General features: G+C 33.0%; 2 protein-coding genes across 2 annotated transcripts in view; both read left to right on the top strand.

The window, feature by feature from the left end:
• LOC149901098 (uncharacterized) overlaps positions 1-24,404 on the top strand; it is a 56,861-nt gene that overhangs the window by 4,002 nt on the left and 28,455 nt on the right. The window contains exon 2 of the mRNA XM_090111872.1: positions 8,978-9,388. Within this exon, the coding sequence (XP_089967998.1) occupies positions 9,221-9,388 (168 nt within the window). The 5' untranslated portion in view covers positions 8,978-9,220. The remainder of the gene's footprint in view (positions 1-8,977; positions 9,389-24,404) is intronic.
• Positions 12,599-24,007, top strand: LOC149901100 (malate dehydrogenase, mitochondrial-like). The gene is made up of 7 exons (XM_090111873.1): positions 12,599-12,842; positions 13,368-13,569; positions 14,966-15,110; positions 19,143-19,328; positions 22,002-22,202; positions 22,475-22,686; positions 23,749-24,007. The coding sequence occupies exons 1-7, from the start codon at positions 12,599-12,601 to the stop codon at positions 24,005-24,007; spliced, it is 1,449 nt and encodes a 482-aa protein (XP_089967999.1).

Here is a 24,404-nt window from a genome sequence, read left to right as displayed (position 1 = left end):
TAGTGTCTAAGTAATAAGTTATTTGTTAGATAAATAGGCCATATTTGTAAACACAAAGGGATGGATGTTCATATATTGTTCATAAATAGAAAACTAATTTGGTAAGACAGTCGGTTATGCAGAAAAGGAAAGTATTGACCTAAAATTTATTATTATACTTTCGAAAATTATTAAATTTTTTCTTTGTAGAATCCTGTAAACTCTTTGTTATTTTCCCCACCCAGATTAAACTAATCAAACAGGATTCACTATTTACTAGGCGTACCTAATTTGTAGTTAAAAAAAAATCTTAAACCACTCTTCTTTATTTGTAGAAAATAATGCGCCACGTCGAATTGCTAACTAAATTCCTCAATTTGAAAGAGTATTAAAAACTCAATGTATTACAAAAACTAAACACAATCAACAATCAATGAAACAGATTACAAAAAGCTTGCCCTATATCTTTTCGTACGAGTCACTTCACAAGTCATTTGCTATTTTAGCGTAGGTAAAGACCCTTGTATACCGAAATGTCGAAATATTAATGAGTTATTAACATACGCCACGGGAGATTAAACCGCATGAAAGGAATAACAAAGGTCATACCAGACTCATAACAGTGGGATTACAGAGATATGAAAATGAATATGTCAGCGAAAGAGCTAAAAGCAACGTAAAGACATGTTTACATTCGACGTAACAACGATTCTTGTGAATTTCTAGGAAAGAACATAATATTGCAAGAAAATATTTGAGTTTGTGTTTAGTATATTTGGTTGCAAATATAGATTATTATTTGAATTGCTTATTATTATTTATTATGTACAAATTTTTTTAAATTTGGAATTAATAGAGTAAGTGGAATTTGAGGAAAAATATGTAGAGATAAAATCAGTAAATTATTGAACTGAAAGACATTTATGGACAAAAAAGAAAGAAAAGAAAACGAACTACGTTTATTTTTATAAATATTTATATTAATTTAATCGATTCAAAAGGTTTTGGATTTCATCCGTAGATAAATTCGACATCAAATAAAAATATCTATGTGTACAATAACTATTTTCATCTCTATAATTTCTATAAAATTTTGAACCACAATTGCTGACGAATATTTTTTGTTGCCAAACAATTTTCAATATAACCGACTACTAACGTAGCATAAAAAGGTACAAGTGAAGCATTTTAACGCACCAGTATGCAGTTGTCCTATATACGAATAACAACTTGACATTAATATTGCTGTAGTCATTAAAACGTTTCTATTTTTAACCTTTCTCGGCGGCTGTTGTTTGAATCTTTTGTCATTCATGTATACCTGGTACCTTTCAACCCGAAAGCAATGTATTGGAGTTATGATGATCAAAGGAAATAACGTTTCAATATCTTAGAAATATGTATTTATTAAGCTTACATTCTATACTCAATATCGTTTGTAATATTAGTTGTTCTTTTACAAGGACAACTAAAGCGACTCTGTATATTTTGTGAATATGTAGCGACGACAAGCCAATTTACGAGTTACCGAAATATTTCAAGTGTAGTACCTACTAAGAAAGTTCCCACCATAGGTTCACACGGTAACTCGTAGGTATATAAACAGTTTGTGCGTTATGCACAGAGAGTTAAGGGCTTGTCGGGACGCGGGTTGGTCGCATAGGTCGAATATTAATTACATACGAATATATCATAGAGTAATATAATATATACGGAATATATATATGTAGTTAACGAAATATAACCTTTGCGTAGTTATTACACCTTTCATTACACCCGCACATATTAAGCCCCTACATTGGTGACTCCCGACGAAGAGTGAACATTATTATAGTGAATTGCATAGATATCGTTTGTTAACAATTAAAAATGAATCCGGCAGTTCCAGTTACAGCAGTTTCGTCGGTACAGTTAAACCTTCTCGAGCATTTAGCACAACTAAAGCAGCGGATAAACCAACTGGAATGTGCAGGCTCGAGAGGTAAATCGTTTAGCGGTCGAAGGTACGGAAATCGCACGCATCGCTCCGCATCCCGAAGTCGCGATCGTGCAGGGATATCAAAACAGAAAAATCCCAATTGGCTACGTTTTTTCCATTACCGCTATAAGCATAACGCCAGCAAGCGCATTCAACCTTGTGCGTGGCAGAAGCAGCAGGAGAGCCAATTAAAAAACTAGATACGGTACAGACAGAGGCGGATGTTTGTACCACCGTAAATAAACGCCTGTGTATAAAAGACAGGAAGAGTAATATTAAGTTTTTAGTGGACACCGGCGCAATATTTTAATTTTACCAGTGTCGAAAAATAACCAATCCGCGAGTGAGTGTACTGTGTTGTGATTATAAAGTGTAGTTTAGTGTAATTAAGACATTTGGTACTAAGTTAATGACTTTAGATCTTAGTTTACGGCGACCGTATAAATGGTTATTTATTATCGCCAAGGTAACTCAACTTATGTTTTTGTTTATAAAGTGCAGATTTTTTTAGCACCCTAAGGCCGATGCATCGCTCGCACTTATGACGGACGCATCGGATACTCATGTAGGTTATTTTTCTAAGAATCTATCTAAGATTGAACGCAAGTATAGTACGTATGATAGGGAGTTATTAGCAATTTACTTGGCTATTCGTCATTTTCGGAATATGGTCGAAGGACGACAGTTAGCGGTGTATACGGATCACAAACCGTTAATTTATGCATTTTCTAAAGTAAATAGCGAGAAAGAGTTACCCAGACGTACACGACACTTGATATTCATTAGTGAGTTCGACGTATTGCATTTGATAGTGTACATAATTTATGTCATCCCGGAATAAGGACTACACGCAAATTGATTCAAAATCGATTTTATTGGCCAAATATGAATCGCGATGTTGGCCAATGGGCTAAAACATGCATTGAATGTCAACGATCGAAGGTTAATCGACATACAATGTCAGGTTTAGGATCGTTTCCGCAGTGCGATAGGTTTGAACATATTCATGTTGATTTAATTGGACCTTTACCCACTTCACCCGAAGGTTTTAGGTATTGCCTAACCATAGTTGATAGGGGGACGCGATGGCCAGAATGTTTTCCTACGAAAGATATAACTGCTGAAACGATTTCGCGTGTATTATATGAAGGATGGATCTCTCGTTTTGGTTGTCCGAAAAAGCTAACAAGCGATCAAGGACGCCAATTCGAAAGTCAATTATTTGCTACACTAATGAAGTTATTAGGTATTAATAAGTTGCGTACGACACCATACCACCCACAGAGTAACGGGGCGGTAGAGCGTTGGCATAGGTCGCTTAAAGCGGCATTAACGGCTCGCTTATGCAATATATCATCATCTTGGGTTACGGAATTACCAACTGTGTTGCTAGGACTTAGAACAGCAGTAAGAAGTGATACCGGCATAAGCGCAGCAGAAATTACGTACGGAACAACTTTACGATTACCAGGTGATTATTACGATAAAAAATCGAGTTTAGAAATAGATAGCAGTCTTGAGTATGTAAGTAAATTACGAGATACTATTAGGAAATATCAGTCAGTAGCTATTAGGCAGAATGAAAGACGGAACATATTTATTCACCCCGATTTGCAAAAGTGCGATTATGTTTTTGTAAGAAACGACGCAGTACGTAAGCCTTTACAACCAACATACGACGGTCCTTATCGTGTGTTGAGTCGAGAGGAAAAGGTATTTTACATTCAAATGACTGGCAGGAAAGTTAGAATATCTGTAGACCGTCTAAAACCTGCATATTATTTGAATGATGATAGTGATACGACATCTGGGGCAGATACTGAGGTTCCATTACAAATTCCAAGTAGCGAATTGCCTAATATACATACCACGCGTAGTGGAAGAGCTATACGATTACCAGTACGATTTAGGTAAAGGTATTGTATTTGTAATTTTTTCCACTATTTTATATTTATTAGAATTACGATGATTATAAGTATTCTTAAGTCTTCTTAGAAATGTATAATAAATACTTAGTAATCAACACATCGTATTTAATAAATAATAATAAATAAAAAATAAATTAAGAAATTTTGAAACGAGTTCATTGTTTAACGTTTTAAGTATGGTATTTCAAATTTATGTTTGTGTTGAGTTTTTATTGTAATGTTTACTACTTAGAAATTTAAGTACTTTTGATTTATGGCTTATGAGTGTATAGTAATAGCCTTTGTAATATTAAACGATACAAGTGTTAAGAACGTATTGAGATTTGAAATGTTGATGTTACTAAGTGTTAATTGACGTGTAAAAATTATCGCACGCCACTTAGAAGACCCAACCGAGTTTTTGTAATAACATAAATAGTTTAACGAAATTAGGTGTTAACTGTAACCACTTGTATACGTTATGATTGATTTATATTGTGAACATTTTTTATACTTTATATTGTAAACATTTTGTAATCTTATATAGCGACACTTTATATATACCCCTTTGTTTATTGTTTAATTTTATTGTAAGATTTTTTTACTTGTATACCTTTTTTATTTTAAGGGGGGAATGATGTAGCGACGACAAGCCAATTTACGAGTTACCGAAATATTTCAAGTGTAGTACCTACTAAGAAAGTTCCCACCATAGGTTCACACGGTAACTCGTAGGTATATAAACAGTTTGTGCGTTATGCACAGAGAGTTAAGGGCTTGTCGGGACGCGGGTTGGTCGCATAGGTCGAATATTAATTACATACGAATATATCATAGAGTAATATAATATATACGGAATATATATATGTAGTTAACGAAATATAACCTTTGCGTAGTTATTACACCTTTCATTACACCCGCACATAACAAGCACCTACAAATATATTGAAAGGACATTCCATATTAAGCATGTAGAATGTAGATATAATATTATGTGGACGTGATGAATATGATGGCTTTTTATCTATAAGTCTAAGTACCCAGCGAAAAATTGTCTATAAAAAGATGTCATTGGTAGAGTCAGTTGAATAATATATTTTGTAACATAGTCCAGCCTTTGGGTCAATCCTCAAAATTAGTAAATTACATTCGAATAAAGCTAGAAGTTGGAAAGTTTTGGAAGGAACCGCATTTAACCGATCAGACGTTGATTGAACGTTTCCTACTTAAGTACATAAACATATAGTTTTAAAACTGTATGTAGCTAAGAATTTTATTATTCTATTTTATAACACACATAAATAGGTCTAGGATACAACATACTTAAATAGGTCTAGGAGCGGCGGAACTGTTATTTTTATGCAAACTTATTTTTATATTAACATTAGAATTCTTAACGATTCGTTATAATACCTAACTACGCCAAACAACTTTAAATTCATTTTAAAATGCCGCTCTATAAATTGCGTTACACGAAATTCACAATACACGCGCCTGCAAAATATGGCCATTATTCTTTATATTCCGCAAAACTTTACATAACCGGACATCGCCTCGTGGCTACCGCGTTGCGGCGTGGCCAGCTAGATGCGGACCGTGACGTCATAGGTCAGCTTCAAAAGGGAAATTCGCAAATTTGGCTCATGTCACCTGACAATGATGTTCGACAAAATATAGTTATTAGTTACAGACGTTATGTAACTATCAGTTGAATGAAGCTGAAATAATAAATTTTAACCTAGGAGTGAAAATAGTTCCGTGCAGGTATTCTGAATTTAATATTCTTCAGGTTTTTCATCGCACAAGATTAACAATTCTCCGAATCCTGAAGAGGTTTCTTCTTGAAAAATATATGAGGAAATTGCTATTAAATTCAAAGTAGTAACTGATCCTTGATAGAATGCGATAGCTATTGAAAAACATTTTAACTAGGTAAATCGCAAAGAAATAGCCGTTTATTTCAACATTTGATTGAAGACTGCTTTCATCTCCACGAACTTTTAATTTCGCCTCTGTGAAAGCTTTCTTTGCCTTTTGTTTTGGGATTCTGTCACGTGACCTCGTTTTTAAGCGACTATAAATAGATGCACTCAAATCAATCCATGAAAGGGTTTAAAGGGTTCTTTTTCACGTATTTTTTGTAAAAAAATACTGCGTAATTCACAATGATGGTATTTTTAAATAAATTGGTGTAAGCATTGGAAAATATCTTGGGATATTCAAGAAATAAACACACCACGTATAGTTTGTAAAACATGATCAAGTAGGTACAAAACTTTTTTATTTTTATTAGTTTTCTTGACCGATAAAGGAATCTGTATACATTTGAACCATTTGAACAATTAATGTTTTCGCAATTAATACAATCACATTACAATATTCTACTGAAGCTCATTTTATCCACAACTAAATAAAATTAAAATTAAAGTACCTATAGGAAAGATTGGACAACTTATAAGCTCATTTAGAAATTCCACCAGATCTTCTGTAAATCGTCTATGATGTGAGGACGATACAAGACATAATTCACAAGTATATCTCGAGTTTTACCAATAAATAGTTCATCCTATACTTTAATAATTCTAATACATGGCGCTCTCGTTCGAGCACCCTCAAAGGTAGCTTTTAAGTGATTGGCTGGAGATATACGGTACTCGCTGGATACATTATAACCAGACCACACAGCTTAAAATATTTCCTGAAGATATATGCCTTACGAATTAGATTAGGTTAAGCTGGAACTTAAATACCTAAGAAATGGAAATGTGAAGGAAAGTTTGTCAATAAAAGTTAAATATTATATGAAGGTTTCCATTCCAATTGTCATTATTATATAGTACAGTAAAACAAAATAAACTTTGTAAATAATGTACTTACCTATTTAAAAAAAAATACAAAATTTAAAAATTATTTTCTTTATTTTATCAAACAAAACTTAGAAACTACATACAAAATTTAGTAGGTAGGCAGAGATTTTTCAGTTATGAAATATTTTAATAATTACATAAAAAGAAGCTATGTTAACAGTAAGTAGATAGTTATGTATCCAGAAATCCGGCCTCGAAATTTGCATTCCTAAAAATAATTAAACATTAAAATCTTAAGAAGTACAGATAACAGAAACAATTACCATCCCATCCAACCAGAAGAATCACATAAATATATCACACAGCAAATAATCCAGTGTAAATAAGCGGCTGCCCTTTTTAGTTTTTACCTCGCAGTTTACTAAGATAATCAAGTTGAAGCTTACAGCCCCGGGCAGCAAAGCCGATTACCAACGAAGCAATCAAGCGACTCATTTCGGCTATAAACCGGTTGTATGCTAACGAGGATTTATGAGAAAACTACTCAAACGTTTTAAGAACATTTCGTTATACTAATTGCATAAATTCAGGTAGCGCGTGTATATAAGCGAGATTAAAGGGATTATATAGTATTTTTAGTAATGGTTTTTGGGGATTTGTGTAAGCTTGTTTCTTCTCTTTGGGTAAGTATGTTTTGTAAAGAGCTTTGGATAGAATATGGAAAAACATACTTAAACCTATGGTAAAAATGTAATTCCTTTTCCAATGTGAGAGAGCACTATAATTTAATTGTATTGAAAAATAACACATGAAAAATACAAACCAAAGATAAGTAAGAATATGAAGATTATAAAGATCTGTACTTACGGATAAATAAATCAAGTCTATACTCTCTATCTTCTTATCGTGTTTCTTAAGAAATGCGAAAAAAAGCCTAAGAAGAAAAGCCTGTAAAGGAATTGTTCGTCGTTTCGTTTAGATGAAATTAACAAGAATATAGAATACATCAGAAGATTATTAGTTAAAATATGTTCTCTTAAAACTTTTATTACATAATTGACACCTTATTTTTATACAAAACGTTTCAAAACACTTCCAAAAGATGTTTACACAAATGTTTTAGCATATCCATTTTCCGTTCTATTTACCCAACGCAAGTCCATGCGCATCAAGAATCTGGCCAAACAAAACGCTTATCTAAATCCTAAGTAATTCCCACAAGCCAACAAGGCTATAACATAAAACATCATGTTGAACATTTGACCTTTGCCCTTTCAACGTTTCTGGTACTCAATCCCTTTCATAAATTTTCAAGTGCCTATAGCTGATTGTATCGACGTCGCTACTGGTACAGCTTTCCACCAAACCACGAGGAACAAATGTCGTTTGATTCAAGCATTTGTATAGGATTATTAAAGATGTGCATGATTTATGGGGGATTGGATGGCTTGTGGCTTGTCGATTAAATATACATATACATATTATAATAAATAGTTTGTGAAGTTTGACCGATATATATGTAGTAGATATAATATTATATTATGCTGAAGAGTTTGTTTGTTGGAACGCGCTAATCTCAGGAACTACTGGTCCGATTTGAAAAAAATATTTCGGTATAGATAGGTATAGATAGCCCATTCATCCACAGGAGCGGAGCCACTCGGGTGAAACCGCGGAGCCCAGCTAGTAGGTAATAGATATAAGTCAAAAATTTAAACTCAGTATCCTAGAATGGATAATTAATCTTCTCCGATTGTAAATGGAAAAAAAAATTAAGCTTTATAAATTATGACTGCTTTCATTTATTATTATTGAATATTTTGTGTAGTAATATTCAGCAAATATTTATGAAGACCACGGAAAAAATAAGGATAGTTTCATAAAAAAAAATTTAATCTAATTGGAAGCAGTATCTATAATATTGATATTTTTATATCCTTCATAAATGGGTCCATTACAAATTTGCATCATGTTGTATGCAGAAAAACTTACGTAAAGAATCTGACATTTCATCCTACTTTAAAAGCTATTAACACCAGGAACCCGCCAATCATCTAATTCTCATGCTTACAGTCTATTTTTGCCGAGAAATTGCATTCATCAGCCAATTAAAGCCAGCACATCGAATCAATCGCAGGCTACAGATTAAACAAGATTTGATATTCAAATTTTTTACATTTCTCTTATAACCACGAAAGGAAAAATTGCGAGAGGCAGAATTTAAGGAAAATACGCTGATTTTACCAATTCTTTTAATTTATGAAATGCCTTGTAAATCCTGTAATAACCATTTTCCTTTGTTTCAGGTTGTAAAAGTGATAATGAACGTCGCGACCGTGTAAATATTAAGGTCTATTAATAAAGCAATATTATTAAAAAACCCCGTAGTAGGTATACTAGCGAACGAACGTGCTAAAATAGTTATAGTTCTTCCATTGATAGAACTAGTGATTGTCTGTGCTATTTAATAGTCTGTGTTCGAAAATGTCGGTGAATAAAATTCGGATCAGTTTGTACGGTCAGCAAAGGAAGTGAAGAATGATGCGAAGATGCCGCAACGCGCGCCGACCACGTCTAGTTTGATGCGCCCGTTTGTGGTACTGGCTCTTCCCGGGATGTATTTGCTGTATAAGTACAACCAGTACCGTCAGCAGCAAATGGAGACCGCGAGGCGCCGAGTCACTGAGCGCGAGCTTATGCATCTTAACACCAAAATCGTAAGTAATTTAGAGATAAGACTTAAGAGGTATATTCTTATAAATTATTATGTTTGCTATAAGTAAATAAAATAATATTGCCAAAATCGATACAATTTGTCATTTTATAAAAAAACAACATAATCATATTCGTAACATTACCTATATTGTTATCTCAAAATATACTAATTTATATAAAAGTGCGTAGGAAATAAGCGCAAAAATATATTTAATCATATATTTCGTCACAGGGTGTGCCGCACGCGATGTGCCCTGACCGTGATGTACTGTGACTCAGAAAGCTTAGCATTAAAAAGGTTATCCTAGCTGCTAACCTTCACCCTAATACCATCTATTAGTCCATGCTAATACATAATAATTGTTTCATATAATATGTATAATTAAATGTGTTCTTATTTCGTTAGAAGGGACCTTCATACAATAAACCTAAACAATGGGGAAATTTTGATTTATCTATACTTCGTTGAAAGCTTAGCGATATCCTTCGAGCACTTAGAATTTTATTTTCTCACGTTTGCAAAACATAATCTAAGTATTTACAAGAATTTTTAAACGTTTTAAACCCTTTCATACATCAAAGACGAGTCTCCAACTAAAACCCATAATGATAAGATTAAAGTATGTAAGAAATGGTTAGCAGCTTTAAAAACAGAGATAACACTAAAAATAATTGGAAATAATCGTGCTATTGGTGCGTACAGCTTTTTACTACCTAGCGTAGTAAATAAATAATACTCCTACCACAGTACTATTACAATATTATTTAGGAAATATTGTAATACTGCGCTCCTACGTAGCGCTGCTGTTATAACTTATAACCCACTCGAACCTACGATACAAGGCACATAGATATATACATACTTTACCAATTTAAAGCTGCTCTTCATATCTGAATTATTAACTCTCTGATGCAAGTTAACTACAATACTGTTCATCGAAGAAGTTTAACCTCAATAAAACTGGAGCAATTAAGCGAATAAACCATTCCATATTCAATCCAGTGACCAGTCCAATTAATAGAAATATTCAGCAAGCATTAAAACAACAATTTATTCACAATGCGTAAGTTGGTTGAGTCTTAAACTCAAACTCCGAATCAAAAATTTATTTATTCAATTAGACATCTTCTAGAAGCACTTTTGAATGGTCATAACATAGTTTTACCATTTACCACCGATTCGGAAAGCAGCTTATGTTTCAAACAAAATTCTTTATCCGTGAAACTTAATCCTAACTGCCAGCTTTAATTACGCCATTTAATCCTTTAAGAATACGAAAAGCATTTGCATATTTTTACAAGAAACTTAGTTCACCCAAGAATTGATCAGACGTTAATCCCACGCTCCTAGTGACGTCTAACGTCTTAATCCCACGTCATTTAATTTCGCGAAATCGTTCAGAAATGCTATCAAGGCATGCATATATACGTAGTATGGACGTCATGTGGGTAGGGCTGTTTAACGAATATAAATTGCTAGAAAAATTTATGTGTGTTGAATGATGTGGATGAAAAAGGCATGAGACTCCTTGCTATAAGATGCTCTTAAGCATATACAAATCGTAGATTCTAATATCAAATGGATTAAATATATTGATTACTAGGATTTGCAAATGCTGAATAAATAACTGATAATAATTTTTCTTCTTCGGTCGCTTGAAATGCAGTTCAAGTAAAATACACATTTAATAATGACCACGAAGTTATGCTTTCCACGTAATTTATCGCCTAAGCAACTTAATTTATTAATTTATCGACTTAGAAAATGGCTGAAAAATACAAGTACATTCACCCTTAATACTAAGACTCCGAAATGTACGATCATCAAAATATTAATTAGATACGTTATGGTAACCAACGATAAAACGATATTTTTCGGCACGCGATTTCGGACACTTTGGATAAACGACCCACTACGTGCACAAAATATATTCTCTCCTCATGAAAAATGTACAAATCTCTGAGTTTTACAAGCTTTACACGCGACTTGGTTATTCAAAGAGCACTTCAAATTTAAACTTTCTGTAAACAAACAAATAAACAAGTAATAGAAGAAGCCATAACCTCAAATCTCCAAAAAGTCGATAGCTTAAAATAATGTCTAGCTAGTACTTTAAAATATCCGCAAATGTTACCTAAAACGGCCTACGAATAAATTTAGAAATACTATCAAACCTACAATAGATGCACTAAAAATACCGCAGTGCCAAGGTAGACCGTTGCACTCCCCTTTTCAAGATCAATCCTAATAATAAACTGGAAACATAGAGCCTATTTATAGTGATCTCGTTTTATTGGATCATATGGAGTGTTCTAGAGAGTTCGAGAGTCAATTAAACTCGAGACCTTTGTCTTTGATTTTGTTTTAATTTTTTCCTTTGTTTATATAAGAGCAAAGATTTGCTCATTATACCTAAGTATGTATACTTAGGGCGAGTGGTGATTGAGAGTTCTGATTAGGTTGAAGGCTCTTAGCTTAAAGGCCTGAAACTGATGTTATTATATTGATTTTTTGGGTACTTGAGATGGAACTCTTAATGGAAATTTAGTAGGTATTTCATTATTTATTTTTCTCTAGATTGATTTGTATTGTTGTTTTATTTTATTATTCAAATCTAGTAAACCCATGTAGTTTATGCAGCTTGCATTACGCTCTAACAATATGGATTATGCTTGCACTCGGAATTACGCGTGTGAAATCTCGGGGCGCAGCTAATCCTACCTAACTACTAATCTAATAAAAACGAATATAAGATATAACAATAGATGAATGTTTGTTATTCATTCACGCGAAGACCATTTTGATGATACTTAGTAGTAATGTACATTGTACTGTATACCAGAATAAAAGATAAGCTAAAGAATACCTGCTATTGCCGGGGGGTGAAACTGGGCAAAAAAATTATAAGCAATTTAATATTTTTATATCCACACTCAAACGACGGATTTTTTGCTATTTTGTTTTTCAATTAAAATAAAAACAAAATGATCAACGGTGGTATATACAAGCTTACCAAAATATGTTTAGATATATATACACCTTTTTCGGGGATGTTACTAAACTCTTTTTCCAGATTCTCTGTGGATAAAAGCAATGTCATGTTATCAAATTTCCATCATTCCATTTAAAATTTTCGGACAACAATGTTTTAAACAATTTTTAAGGAAAAAAATATTACAACATCACAATTATCCGACTGAAAATTTTTCAAATGTTTTCATCAACCGTAAACTTTGCCACAAAAGGAATATGGTCCGGCGTAATGTCCTCGAGATTTTTGGTCAATACTGTATCCATTTACAGGGGTTATGCTAAAGAAAGAGATGATGGATGTAGACGAGCAGAAGTTGATATACCAAAAGATCCCGTCCCTTGCGAGAGAAGAAAAAAGAAGAAAGGAGGAATCTTACATAAGATCAAGTTAAAAATAATCGAGGGTGGAACCAATTTTGGGAGTATGTTATTATTTTAATATGAAATAGGCATACCGTGAAGCCAATAAATCTTGACCTATTTGTCGTCAAAGCTACCTAGGAAATGAAAACGAGCAATTAAAATGTTTAAACTCGACTCCTGTAGCAAACTAAATTAGCTAAATCTCGTTCACAAATTAGCAGAATATTCATACTCCGACAAACGTGAAGCCATATTATAAATATAATGGAGTATAATATAGATCTATACCTATATTACTACTATGCCTAAGTATAGTTAGATATATGATACGAAATGTAGTCTGATATTATGCGGAAATTGAGAAAATAGCTTAGACATAGGTTTCGGCAAAATCAAATTTATTTTCTTTGAATACAATATATTGATCAAAAGAATATTGCGTATAGTGTCTGATTATGAAGAACATTATACCTTAGTAGTCAAACATCATAAGAAAACTACATGAATTCAGTATAACATCTTCAAAGTTGAACCTCACAATTTTGTACTTCAAAACTCTAACTCATGTTTAATGTCAACTGCAGCGCCATTTCGTGACGTTACATGCAAAAAGAAAGTTTGCAAGGAGGTCGTTCCCCCTGAGCCTAAGGCCCTGCCCGCACCGAGCAGGCCGGTGCCTCCAATGCCGGCGCCTCGGCCGAGCGTGCAAGTATCGGTGCTTGGTGCGGACACGTCCTTAGGGCAGTATGTAGCTTTGTTGCTGAAACAGTGCCCGTGTATAAAGAAGTAAGTTTATATTTATAAATACAAATCAAATTCGACCTCGCCTTGAATCAACTATATTTTATTCCAATAGATTATAAGGAAAAGTTAAGGGAAACCTCAAATTCTGGTCATACCCTCTAGCATAAGCTTAATCCCTGAAAACAGTCATTTTTAGAAAGTTTTCACGATGTTAGCATACAAAATATTACTTATTATTCATTTATCTGTCACCTGCAAATAAACTTCCATTCGATTTATCTCTTTCCTTCATTATTCCACAAAATCGTTAACCCAAAACACATTAGCTGAAACAGTCCAAACTCGCTCACCCAGAGCATATTTTTATAAGAAAAGTTTCACAAACGTGTCATCCCCTGCCTCCAATTACACGGCCCATCAAGATATCTCGTTCAGTTCCCATCGGGACTGTTCCAAACACGGATGAAAGATAAACATTTGCCGAAACGCTGGATCACTGATGTCGTCCAAGTATTTCTATAGTTGTGTATTCGCTTTGTTACTTTTGGGATAATCGTATTTATTGGATGTGGACTTATCAGTTTGTTATTATCGTCGAAAATGTTTATTTGATACATTAAGTGAAATGAATAGCCGTCATACACTAAAACTATTAATTAGGATGGTTCCCACAGGGTAATCCGGGAATGACTTTATGGACTGTACAATCATTGGGTAGTTATTTCTTACCAGAACTATTGAACGTTAAATTATCCCATAAAAATAGCATTTATAACCAAATAAGTACACTATTTTGATTTGTCTCCTGTAAACAAACTATCAAGTCTATTACATCCATCAAACGAAAGCATCTAAAACAAAGCTACTATAATGCAGACCATTCACTTGAATAATAAACTTTTTACGGCTCCAACTGGACCGTACTAGGATTTTTAGTACCAGATTTAATGGCTCCTACGCAGCCCATTACATCGCAGTATTGATTATGCTATTAAACATTTATTCTCCCGTTTATCACCTTTATTACGAAACAGATGTGTAATGATACAAAGCCTCTGTGAATTACGGCAGTAATTTAATTATACAGCCTTCTAGTTTAATTGATAAACGTTAAACTGTTGCTAATCAGGTTTAAAACCTGGTAAGTAATGACTCAGTAAAATTTATTTTTCTACCATTCATTCGGAGTTTGGTAATAATGGCAAATTAACTCTTGCGTCAAAAGTGCTGAATCGTCCCTTTAAAATTTCGCTGTCCTTTTATTCTTGCGTTAAAACTTAAAGCCAGTGAATAAATTTACTTCGACAATTATTTTAAAATTTCCTACACTTTAACATATTTAGACGATCTTTCCGTCACGTTATTTTCCCGCCCTTCTTATGCACACCTATTTTGATATTCAAATTAGCAATCTCAGAGCGTGTCACACGGATTTCAGATTGCGTTTATACGAAGCGAACGAACCGAGTATGGACTGCAATCGGAATATCTTCCAAGTGGCTGAAGACTTGAGGTATATAGACACAAACTGTATGGTCGAGGCTTTCAGCTGCGCCTGCAACGAACTAGAGCGTTGTTTACAGGTTTTTAATATTTTTATTTTGTGTAATTTAATTTCCTTGTTAAGATTTTCTTAGCCTAGTTTCCTATCGATTATGTTCACTGAAGGGTAAGGGTGGTGACGTCATTTGGGATATTATGAATACGGATTGTCATGAAACACATACATCAAGTTGCACCCAAGAATAAGCTAAAAACACATATCAGAAAAAAATATGTGATATTTGATAATTACTAAAATGACTTGCTGAAAGTTCGCCTCTACGAATACATATATATATTTATATGGCTAATACATGCCAAAGAATGTAACCTTAGTATCTGCATATCTGCAAGTGCACTCGACTTCCGAACTGGGTCTAACTTGCACATTTCAACTAAAACTACTGCCAATTAACGTGGATAATTAAATAATTCAGTTTTAAAGTTAAATTAGAACGTAGAACGTTAAGATGCAAGTTTCGTTTCTGTGAAGGAAAGAGCTTGGTCTTATGCAAGGCAGTTATGATAACAAAATATAAGTTTGTTGTTGTTGACAATTAAACGATGAAACTAAAACAACACTAATCTATAAGAAAAAAGTAAGAAATAGATTTCTATAATACATATATAATAGATTTCTAAAATACATATTATTATGATGCATCTTATAACTTAATGCTTTCCAAATATATCTATCGATAAAATACTTACCTAAAGCAATTTTATATTTGGGGGACTTTTTGCTAATACAAAAGCTTCTTCAATCATAGTTTTCTACGAATAAACAGTACGCATTACAATAATCAATAAGCTGAGACTTAACAAAACATACTTATGACGAATTATTTCTAAAAATTCGTATAATACAAGCCACAAACAGAACTTATCGTTGAGGTCGATAATTCATTCCCCATTCATGCATATTGTTTGCAAGGACTGCTCGGTCAATAACCCGACAAATCAATAAAAGCTGCCTAGCTTCTTTACTGTATAGACTGAAAACTATTTTTTTATGTAGCAGTTACGACTTACGACTTGATAACTGGTGTCTTTACTTCTGACAAGCTTTTTTATTTCTACACGCAGTTACATTGATATTGGGGAGCTTTTTTCAATTAAATGAGTTTTGTTGATTTGAAGTTGTATTTCAAAGTAATTTGTACAAAACAGTCTAAATAAATCCTAGAAGCTTGACTAAAATAACATTGATAACAATGAAATAGAATAAAAATACGTTTTTAATTGCGTCCGTTTATTTTCGATCACAAATTATAAATACCATTTCATTTCAAATACTATAGCTATTTATTCTGAGTTAATATAGAATAAAAATAACTAGTGTTAACTAAAGCTAAGTGCTCTACATAAAGATCACCACAGGCTAAAAAAATAAATACCGTACCGTAAAATCATTTTGCTGTTACATAAAAGATGTCTGTTACGACTACGACGCCAATCTGTCTGGTTGTTGTTTAGTTTTCCACGGGGCAAACTAGTTTCTAGTCCATTCAGTAACAATATTACTTGAACTAATGTTATGATAATTCATACTATTACGTAAGTTGTGTTTTTTTTTAGTCTGTGCGTGTTAAAAAAAACTTCCCGCGTCTATGAAAAATTTTGGTGCCCTTTTACAGTTGAATATAAAACTGTATAAATGCATTTCCTGGTGAAATTCTTATTGTTTAACATTTCTCTTTAACACTCTGCAGACGAAAAGAGTGCTTGAATGTTGAGTTAGACACGGTCTAGAGTTAGAACTAGATCTAGCGTGGTTCACTACAATAGTCTGACGTGCCGGTAAGGCGCGCACTTGAGTGTTAGAATGAGACCACATAAGTAATTCAGATTGTAACAAGCCATGTGTGATGTGCAATAACAATTATTGCCTATGAACATAATATAACGTTTAAATAAAAAAATATTTCCCTAACCTTCATTATTGAAAGGTTTACACACACACATACAAACATGGCTTTCTAAGCTAGGTATATTTATTTCTTATTAAATTACTAGCTTCCGCCCGCGACTCCGTCCGCGCGGATGTCGGTCTTGGCGTGGGTGGTTTATTTCTCCATTTTGAGTAACTCTGACAATGACATCTTATAAATATCTATTGGACCCAAATACGGCTAGGCCTATAATAATACGCAACGTGTGTTCGCTGTTCTACAGAACAACGTCTATGGATAAAACTGAAAAATTAAGATTAATTTTTTTTCTACGTATTTTTTCAGGATAAAAAGTATCCTATTTTACGCCCAGGATAATAAGGTATAATTATACCAAGTTTCATCGAAATCGAACCGTTAGTTTTCACGTGATGTCTTCACATACAGACAGACAGACAGACAGACAGACAGACAGACAGACAGACAAAAATTTTTTTAATCACATATTTGGGTTTGGTATCGATCCAGTAACACCCCCTGCTATTTATTTTTTCAATATTTTCAATGTACAGAATTGACCCTTCTACAGATTTATTATATGTATAGATTGTAGCTATATCGAGAGTTCTATTAGACCACGTTTTATACTCCTGTTTCTCAAATAAAATAGGTACTATTAAATCTACGTCTTTCTTGATTGAAATACATATTTAAAGAAATAAGAGCAAACTAGCACATATACATTGCACATATAGGTAATATTTATCACACGTAATACCTCAGACAGTTAACGCGTTTCAGACCATTAACAAATAGTAGGCTATTTTTAAAGCCAACTTTTGAACGCCAAATTTCACCCGAATGTAGATTGTCTCCAAACTGCTATCGTTGTTGTGCATAATGGAAATTGTTTCCTAAAATATTTTGTAGTTAAAATTGCATGTGATCTCCGTCACACATCGCGAAATGTTTTACAGCTTTCCTGCAACTTTAGCGAGGAAAAGTGTGAATTGCTCTCACAAAAAGAAACTACATGTAATATGTTTCGTACACTTATGTTTATTTAAGTACATATTTGGAAACGTTAGATATTTTATATTATTAATTAACACTAAATTAACTTACATTATTATAAAGAAGCCGTAGTTTTTAAACAGACTAGGTGATGAAATTTGTTTGTAAACCGAGATCAATATTGTTCTCGCTTTATTTTTATTAATTTCAATTTGTAATACAAGCAGTGAAATCCGACCTCGACGCGGCGCGGCGTAATAACGATATTTTATTTATTTTTCAATCTTCACTGTTCATTAGATTTGATATTATAGTAAGATGCATCATGATTAACTACCTTTTCTTTTAGAGTTATTCAAAGATGGTTTTTGTTAATTTTAAACAGTACGCAAAGTAAAAAGTAACATTATACAAATGCTTGCCTTTATTTCATATTACATAATAAATAGGTATATATTTTATTTAAATAATCACTTCTTGAACTATCTTCAATATTAACACTTCACAAAACCTCCAATTTTTCATAACATTATCCAAACTTTCATACAAAAAGCGGGCAAATTATAGCGTGATGAATAGCCAAATAAGAGCACATGGGTGATTAAGAACTCTTATTGGTTGTCACGCAACACCACACCCTTGGCAACAGTCAATGTTGTTGACCCGTAATGGTGTCGTTAATGTTTCCATTGAACGATGGTTATAAATCATTTTAACAATTTCGAACGTCCAAAGGAATTATAGGAGTAAAATTCTATGTGTGATATAATATTCAGAAGTATGCGTTTAACATTCCACAGATTTAGCCAATTATATTTACGGCTATTTGTGGCTTAATCTTATTTATTTATTCAATTATATCCTACTTCTTAACGTTTTTTAATCATCATGTTACATTATAAACCACGACACCATTACGAGGACTGTTTTCTATCACTAAAACAGCAATAGTTAATTGTTTTAAAAGATTCTATAACGTATTTCAAATTAGTATCGTTCTTTCATATTATGAACAAATATTTTTCATCATTTTGCTCTACTATTTTCCAGTTTAATTACCATGAATTAAGCGAGATAGAGCCGCTTTGACGATCTTACAAGTCTTAATCTAAAAGGTACTTGACTCTTCAAGTAAAAATAAAATTAATACCAATTTATATCACATAGAATTCGGACATAGTCCTAATGTTGGAGAACGCGAACGTTAGTCAAGATCTACCAATGGAGACGAGGTTTTGCTACAACGCTCCCCTGGTGAAAAGGTATACGGATGCTATCGCACACGAGTGCCCGAAAGCCTTCATCATCGTGTGCGCCACGCCTATAGACTGCATGGTGCCTTTGGTCACAGCGGTATATGTTTTTGATTTAAATAACTAAAATTCATACATTTAGTAGGTCTACATAATTAATATCTTATATGAAACATGGTTCTTTTACATAGACAAAGTGTAGTATCAACAAAGTGTAGCATCGTTGTACAAGATAATACTAGGCACATTTTCAATATAACGGAAGTAGATCAATTAAGTTGATACAAAATTGTATTGAATCCTGTACAATTTTTTAGTTTTGCTAGCTATATTTTCTGTGTAAAATGTATTTTCTTCAAAGTAAGTCGATTCGAAGTAGGTATTCTTGTTTCCTTATCAAGACAATTAAAAGATATTCCTTGTATTGATTAATTATCCTTCATTACTTGTTTCTAAGTAACAGATCATCTTTTACTTTTAGACGTGACTTATAAAATTAATAATCTCTTTCCACGTTTTCTGTTTTCCAACATTTTCCTTTGACGAGAATGTCAAACTTTACGAACGTGGCTTAGTGGGAAGTCATAAACATTTAACACTTTATTGGTTCGATGCTTGTTGTTTTTCCAATAAATATAGCGTTATTAAGATCATGAATATGGGCTCTGAAGAAGCTAAGGAGAAACACCATAATATGGTTTTATTACGATGTAACGTCTTGTCTTTTCCTTCACTTTTATCAGCAATATTTCTATAGACAAGTTACATTATTATGCGTTCTTCTTGAAATTATCTCACGTTAATATCGAGTTCGTATTAACACCTTTATATCAGTGAAGTATCTATACAACTTACCTTCATAATTATCTTTTTGTGCAAAATTGTCATTAATGCTTTAAGAAAAAAAAGCCTAGAGACTAAAGTATTATAATATTTCACTGCCACAACTCTAACGTCCCAACTCCCAAGTGACTCGCAATTTTTCATACGAAAAGGAAATGCCTCCAACATTCTATTTACTTTTAGTAAAATTTATTTATTAGGCTATGAATTATTTTTCCTTCGTCATGAATTTATTTAGAAATGTTTATCTTTTGCCTCCATTTCTCCCATAAAATAATACTTATCCCTAATCGTATAAAGACTATTTGCCTTACAGCGTATTCTTAAAGACCATTTCGATGTAATTTATTTGTATTAGGGCCGATTTTTCAATGCTTGGATAAAACTTATTCGTCGAATAATGTATAAAACTACCATTTTAAAACGTATTCTAATTGCCCGTATTTGACAGTTTACGTGACATTTTCATATTATCGTGTAATACTTTATTGGACGGATAAGTTTTATCCAAGCATTGAAAAATCGGCCCTTAATGAAAGCATATTTAAAAAAATAGCCGCTAGCTACTACCAATCTGAGACATTACAGCGGAGGCTGCTTTTGTTTTCTTTTACCTTTAAATTTTCATTATATTCTCAAATCAAAACATAAAAAAAAACATTTCTATTTACTCTTAGTTAACCTCTTACATAAATTAATTTCCTGTAAATTTCCCCAACGCAAATAAATTAGCAATATAATTAATGTACTTATTTCTATTGCTTATCCTATAATTTTGCTATTTACACCTGCTGTATTCGTATTAACAATCTGCCTAATAGTTTTTATGTACTTTTATCAAATGTTCATTTCTATAATCTAATAATGAACTAATTGTCCCATAGATGTTAGTATTTGATCGGATGTAATAATAGCCAATAGTCAATAGAGTAAAATGGTGTGAAACTTACCGCTCTCTCGATGTTATCGTACCTAATTGAATTGCCTTATCGATGTCATCTTGTTTAGATCTTAATTTTTTCTTAGCTAACATGCATATTATTCTTTATCACGTTATTAGACCAATTCGTTAGAGATTGTATCTACTGTAGTGTAATTTAATGTTAACGATTGAAACACCTTACAGCGACATGTAGATAATTCAGTTGTGATTTTTATTACATTTTCTCAATGTAAAATTTATCTCGAAGCAAATATAAAACATAAACTAAATTATACATTGAAATCTGAAACAAGTAACTATATAGGATACTAGCGGTCCGCCCCGGCTTCGCCCGTGGTACATATTTCGCAATAAAAGGTAGTCTATGTTCTTTCTGAAGGTCTAAAGATTATCTGTGGCAAATTTCATCAAAATCGGTCCAGTAGTTTATGAGCCTATTCATTACAATCAAACAAACAAACAAACAAACAAACAAAGTTTTCCTCTTTATAATATTAGTGTAGATTTTTCAGAACCATTGTGTTGGCATGTCCAATTATCATTTGAACTTGTTTTCATTAATACAACAGCACAGTAAATTGTTTACTCAGCATTCATAATGGATCGGATAAAATCTAAATTGTAGATTCTATTTTATGTTGAGAATCAGTACTTGGTTAAAAGCTGCTTGACATTCCAAAGGTCAGGTATTGTGCTGATGTTGTGCTATGCATAAGCAAAGACACTTCTTAGCATAACTTTTTATAGCAGTTTTCTAACATATACAGCGGCATAATTTCCATCCCTTTTTTACATTTAAACCTTGTAATGTAAATGCTAAATATTGGAAATACTATTTGTCTTAGATCTTAGACCTAAGATGCTTCATAATTACACTTCTCAAGTGCTTTAAGAAATAAAAAGACATTCTAATGGCGGCCTTAATTTTAGTCTGATATTACGTATGACTTGCAAATACAGCTGAAAATATAAGTACCCAATTTACAGACGCTAAAAGAAACAGGGTGGTATGACCCAAGAAAGGTCATGGGATCATTAGCGGTTCAAGAAATGCGGGCCACAACCCTCGCTGCTCGTGCTCTTTCTCTAGAACCATATTATATAAGGGTGCCTTGCGTTGGCGGCACTGAAGGTCATGCTTTGGTACCTTTGTTCTCAAAGGCGGTGGAATATTTCGATTTTACTAAGGTAAATTTATAGCCAATATAAACATCGACTTATGTACCTATTGTTGATCTTTCATTAAAATAGAGAGGTCGTTATGTATATCATTTAGCAAATTACGTAATGTGTAAATAAGCTTTGCGTAGTTCACGTTGTTGTGTCATACTGCATTAAAAAAAATCGTCTCCTTATTTTTTTACTGGAAGTTTCGTTTCCGTAAAATTCGTTAATGCGTTTCAAACATTCAAAGTACCTTGCTCAGTTACACCAATTAGCTCTCATAAGTTCACTTTCAGCAAAATGCACTAATGATGGCGGAAACTGTACGTGATGCTCCAGCCGCAGTTGCTAGGTGCGATGGGGAATGTCTAAAAGCTTCTGAGCTAAGTGAAGCTCATGCTCTAGCCGGCCTAGTGACTAAAGTAGCCTGGGCATTACTAAGTAAAGACGTGCCAAGGGTTACGGGTTTCGTAGAAACGGACGCTAGACAAGTCATTTCACCAGCCAGGTATCTATTGAAAAACGTCTAGTATACATCATGTTTTCTATAGATATTAGACAGGAGAAGTTTTATCTTCCTATGCATTCTTTTTATTTTGATTTGATGCATTAAAAAAAAACAACAAAAAGTTTATCATCGTATCATTCAATTCATTTAGATTCGTTTTACAAGACTAACTAAATATCCAATTTCGCGTTTGCATAATATATTATATGCCAACGGTTAAAATCAAAGCGAGGAAGCTCTTGCTAAATAATCCCGACGTTTTAACTAGGTAAATGACATTAAAATTTATCGCGCAGTGCTTGCCAACTCGGTGATATCAGTAACAGAAGATTGTTTATCTTCAGATTTATCGCTAATACCGTGGAGATAGTTGAAACGGGCATCTTGAAGAGTCTCGGGTTGCCGCCAATGTCTGATACGGAAGTGACTCTACTGAATTTAGCGTTGAACGAACTGTGTCAGAAGCAAGCCATGGTTGACGACTGGTATTGCAAGTATTGCAGTTCGTCTGGCCGACTGGACACGTGCCAGACACAATTTTTCAAACGGAGGGAGTATCAGCGTTTTGATGACTGTGCTTATGCGAATATTTGATTTGTGTGTCTTTTGTTGTTTGTTAAATTTCTGTGATTATTGTTGGTTTTGAATTAAATTTATTTGTATGTGTTTCTTTTGTGTGTTTTATTTATTCTTATCGTGTATCTCGAGTAATGTGGAATTGAAATTTAGGCAGCTTTCTTTACATTTCGTAAATTTCTGAAAGCACTTAACCCATATGTTTGAGTTTCCACAAAAAATTCTGATTTTTTTCAATTTCGTTGAAATATAATGTATGACTTTCGCATCTCAATCGAGCCCCAAGAGACTATAAATCCTTGCTGTTACTACGTGCTTTTACATTTTGAATTTTCCTATTTTCAATAACTATTAGGTACAGTAGATTTCCTTCTGCCTCCATACATATTATGAAAAATGATTCTTTAATCATTTTACAAAAAATAGCATTATATTAGTATTAGTTCTTTAACAGTAACTGCTTTTAAAATAACACTTTTTCTACAGTTTTATGTCAATTGATGTGCTAATAAATCATGAAGGCATCGTAGAGAAGTTTGATTTACCATGCAACATGAATGATATAGAAAAGGAGTTAATGGATGATGCTCTTACCCACCTGACTAAGAATGTAAAACAAGCTATGATGTGGTACGAAGATACAGTATGTGCAGAAATAGCAAGCGGAAAAGTGGCTGCTAAAACGCACTTTATGTATAAAAAAACGTATTCCCACGTAGAAGATTGTTACCATCAAATATTATAACTCGATCAAGTAAAGCCGAGGTTTTAGAATGTCAGATTCCAGAAGAAGTTTTTATATCATTTCAATTTTCCGACTCATCTTTTAATTTTGCCATAGTCGTTGTTGTTAATGTGATGTTTAAAAAAAGAGGAAAAGGAAAAATGGTGAATGAAAAAAACGAAGTTAATAAATTATTTTTTATTAAATACTTTGTATCATTTATACTATCGCTAATGACTATTCCCATTACATTACATTGCTACAACTTAGCCATGTTAATTTTACCTCCAAGTCGTTTTCACACAATTCGATAGTAATCCAACTTTCTATACCTTTTTATTATATTTGATCGTTATACAAATGATACGTACGTGGCACATAATGCGAAATAATTTAAATGTGATGTAATATGCTGTAT

Source organism: Colias eurytheme, chromosome 17 (assembly GCF_061535395.1).
Source record: "Colias eurytheme isolate Ceu_HAF_F1 chromosome 17, ilColEury1 Martin Lab GWU primary, whole genome shotgun sequence".
Lineage (NCBI taxonomy): Eukaryota > Metazoa > Arthropoda > Insecta > Lepidoptera > Pieridae > Colias > Colias eurytheme.
Note: the sequence above shows the minus strand (reverse complement) of the source record. Positions and strands in the feature narration are given on the sequence as shown.

Bases quoted from the DNA above. Each gene is read 5' to 3' on its own strand.
- LOC149901100 (XM_090111873.1), top strand. From the start codon at position 12,599: ATGTTTTCATCAACCGTAAACTTTGCCACAAAAGGAATATGGTCCGGC. The intron at 19,329-22,001 runs GTATATGTTTTT...CCCAATTTACAG, and splicing joins TGGTGCCTTTGGTCACAGCG to ACGCTAAAAGAAACAGGGTG. The intron at 22,687-23,748 runs GTATCTATTGAA...CTTTTTCTACAG, and splicing joins CAAGTCATTTCACCAGCCAG to TTTTATGTCAATTGATGTGC.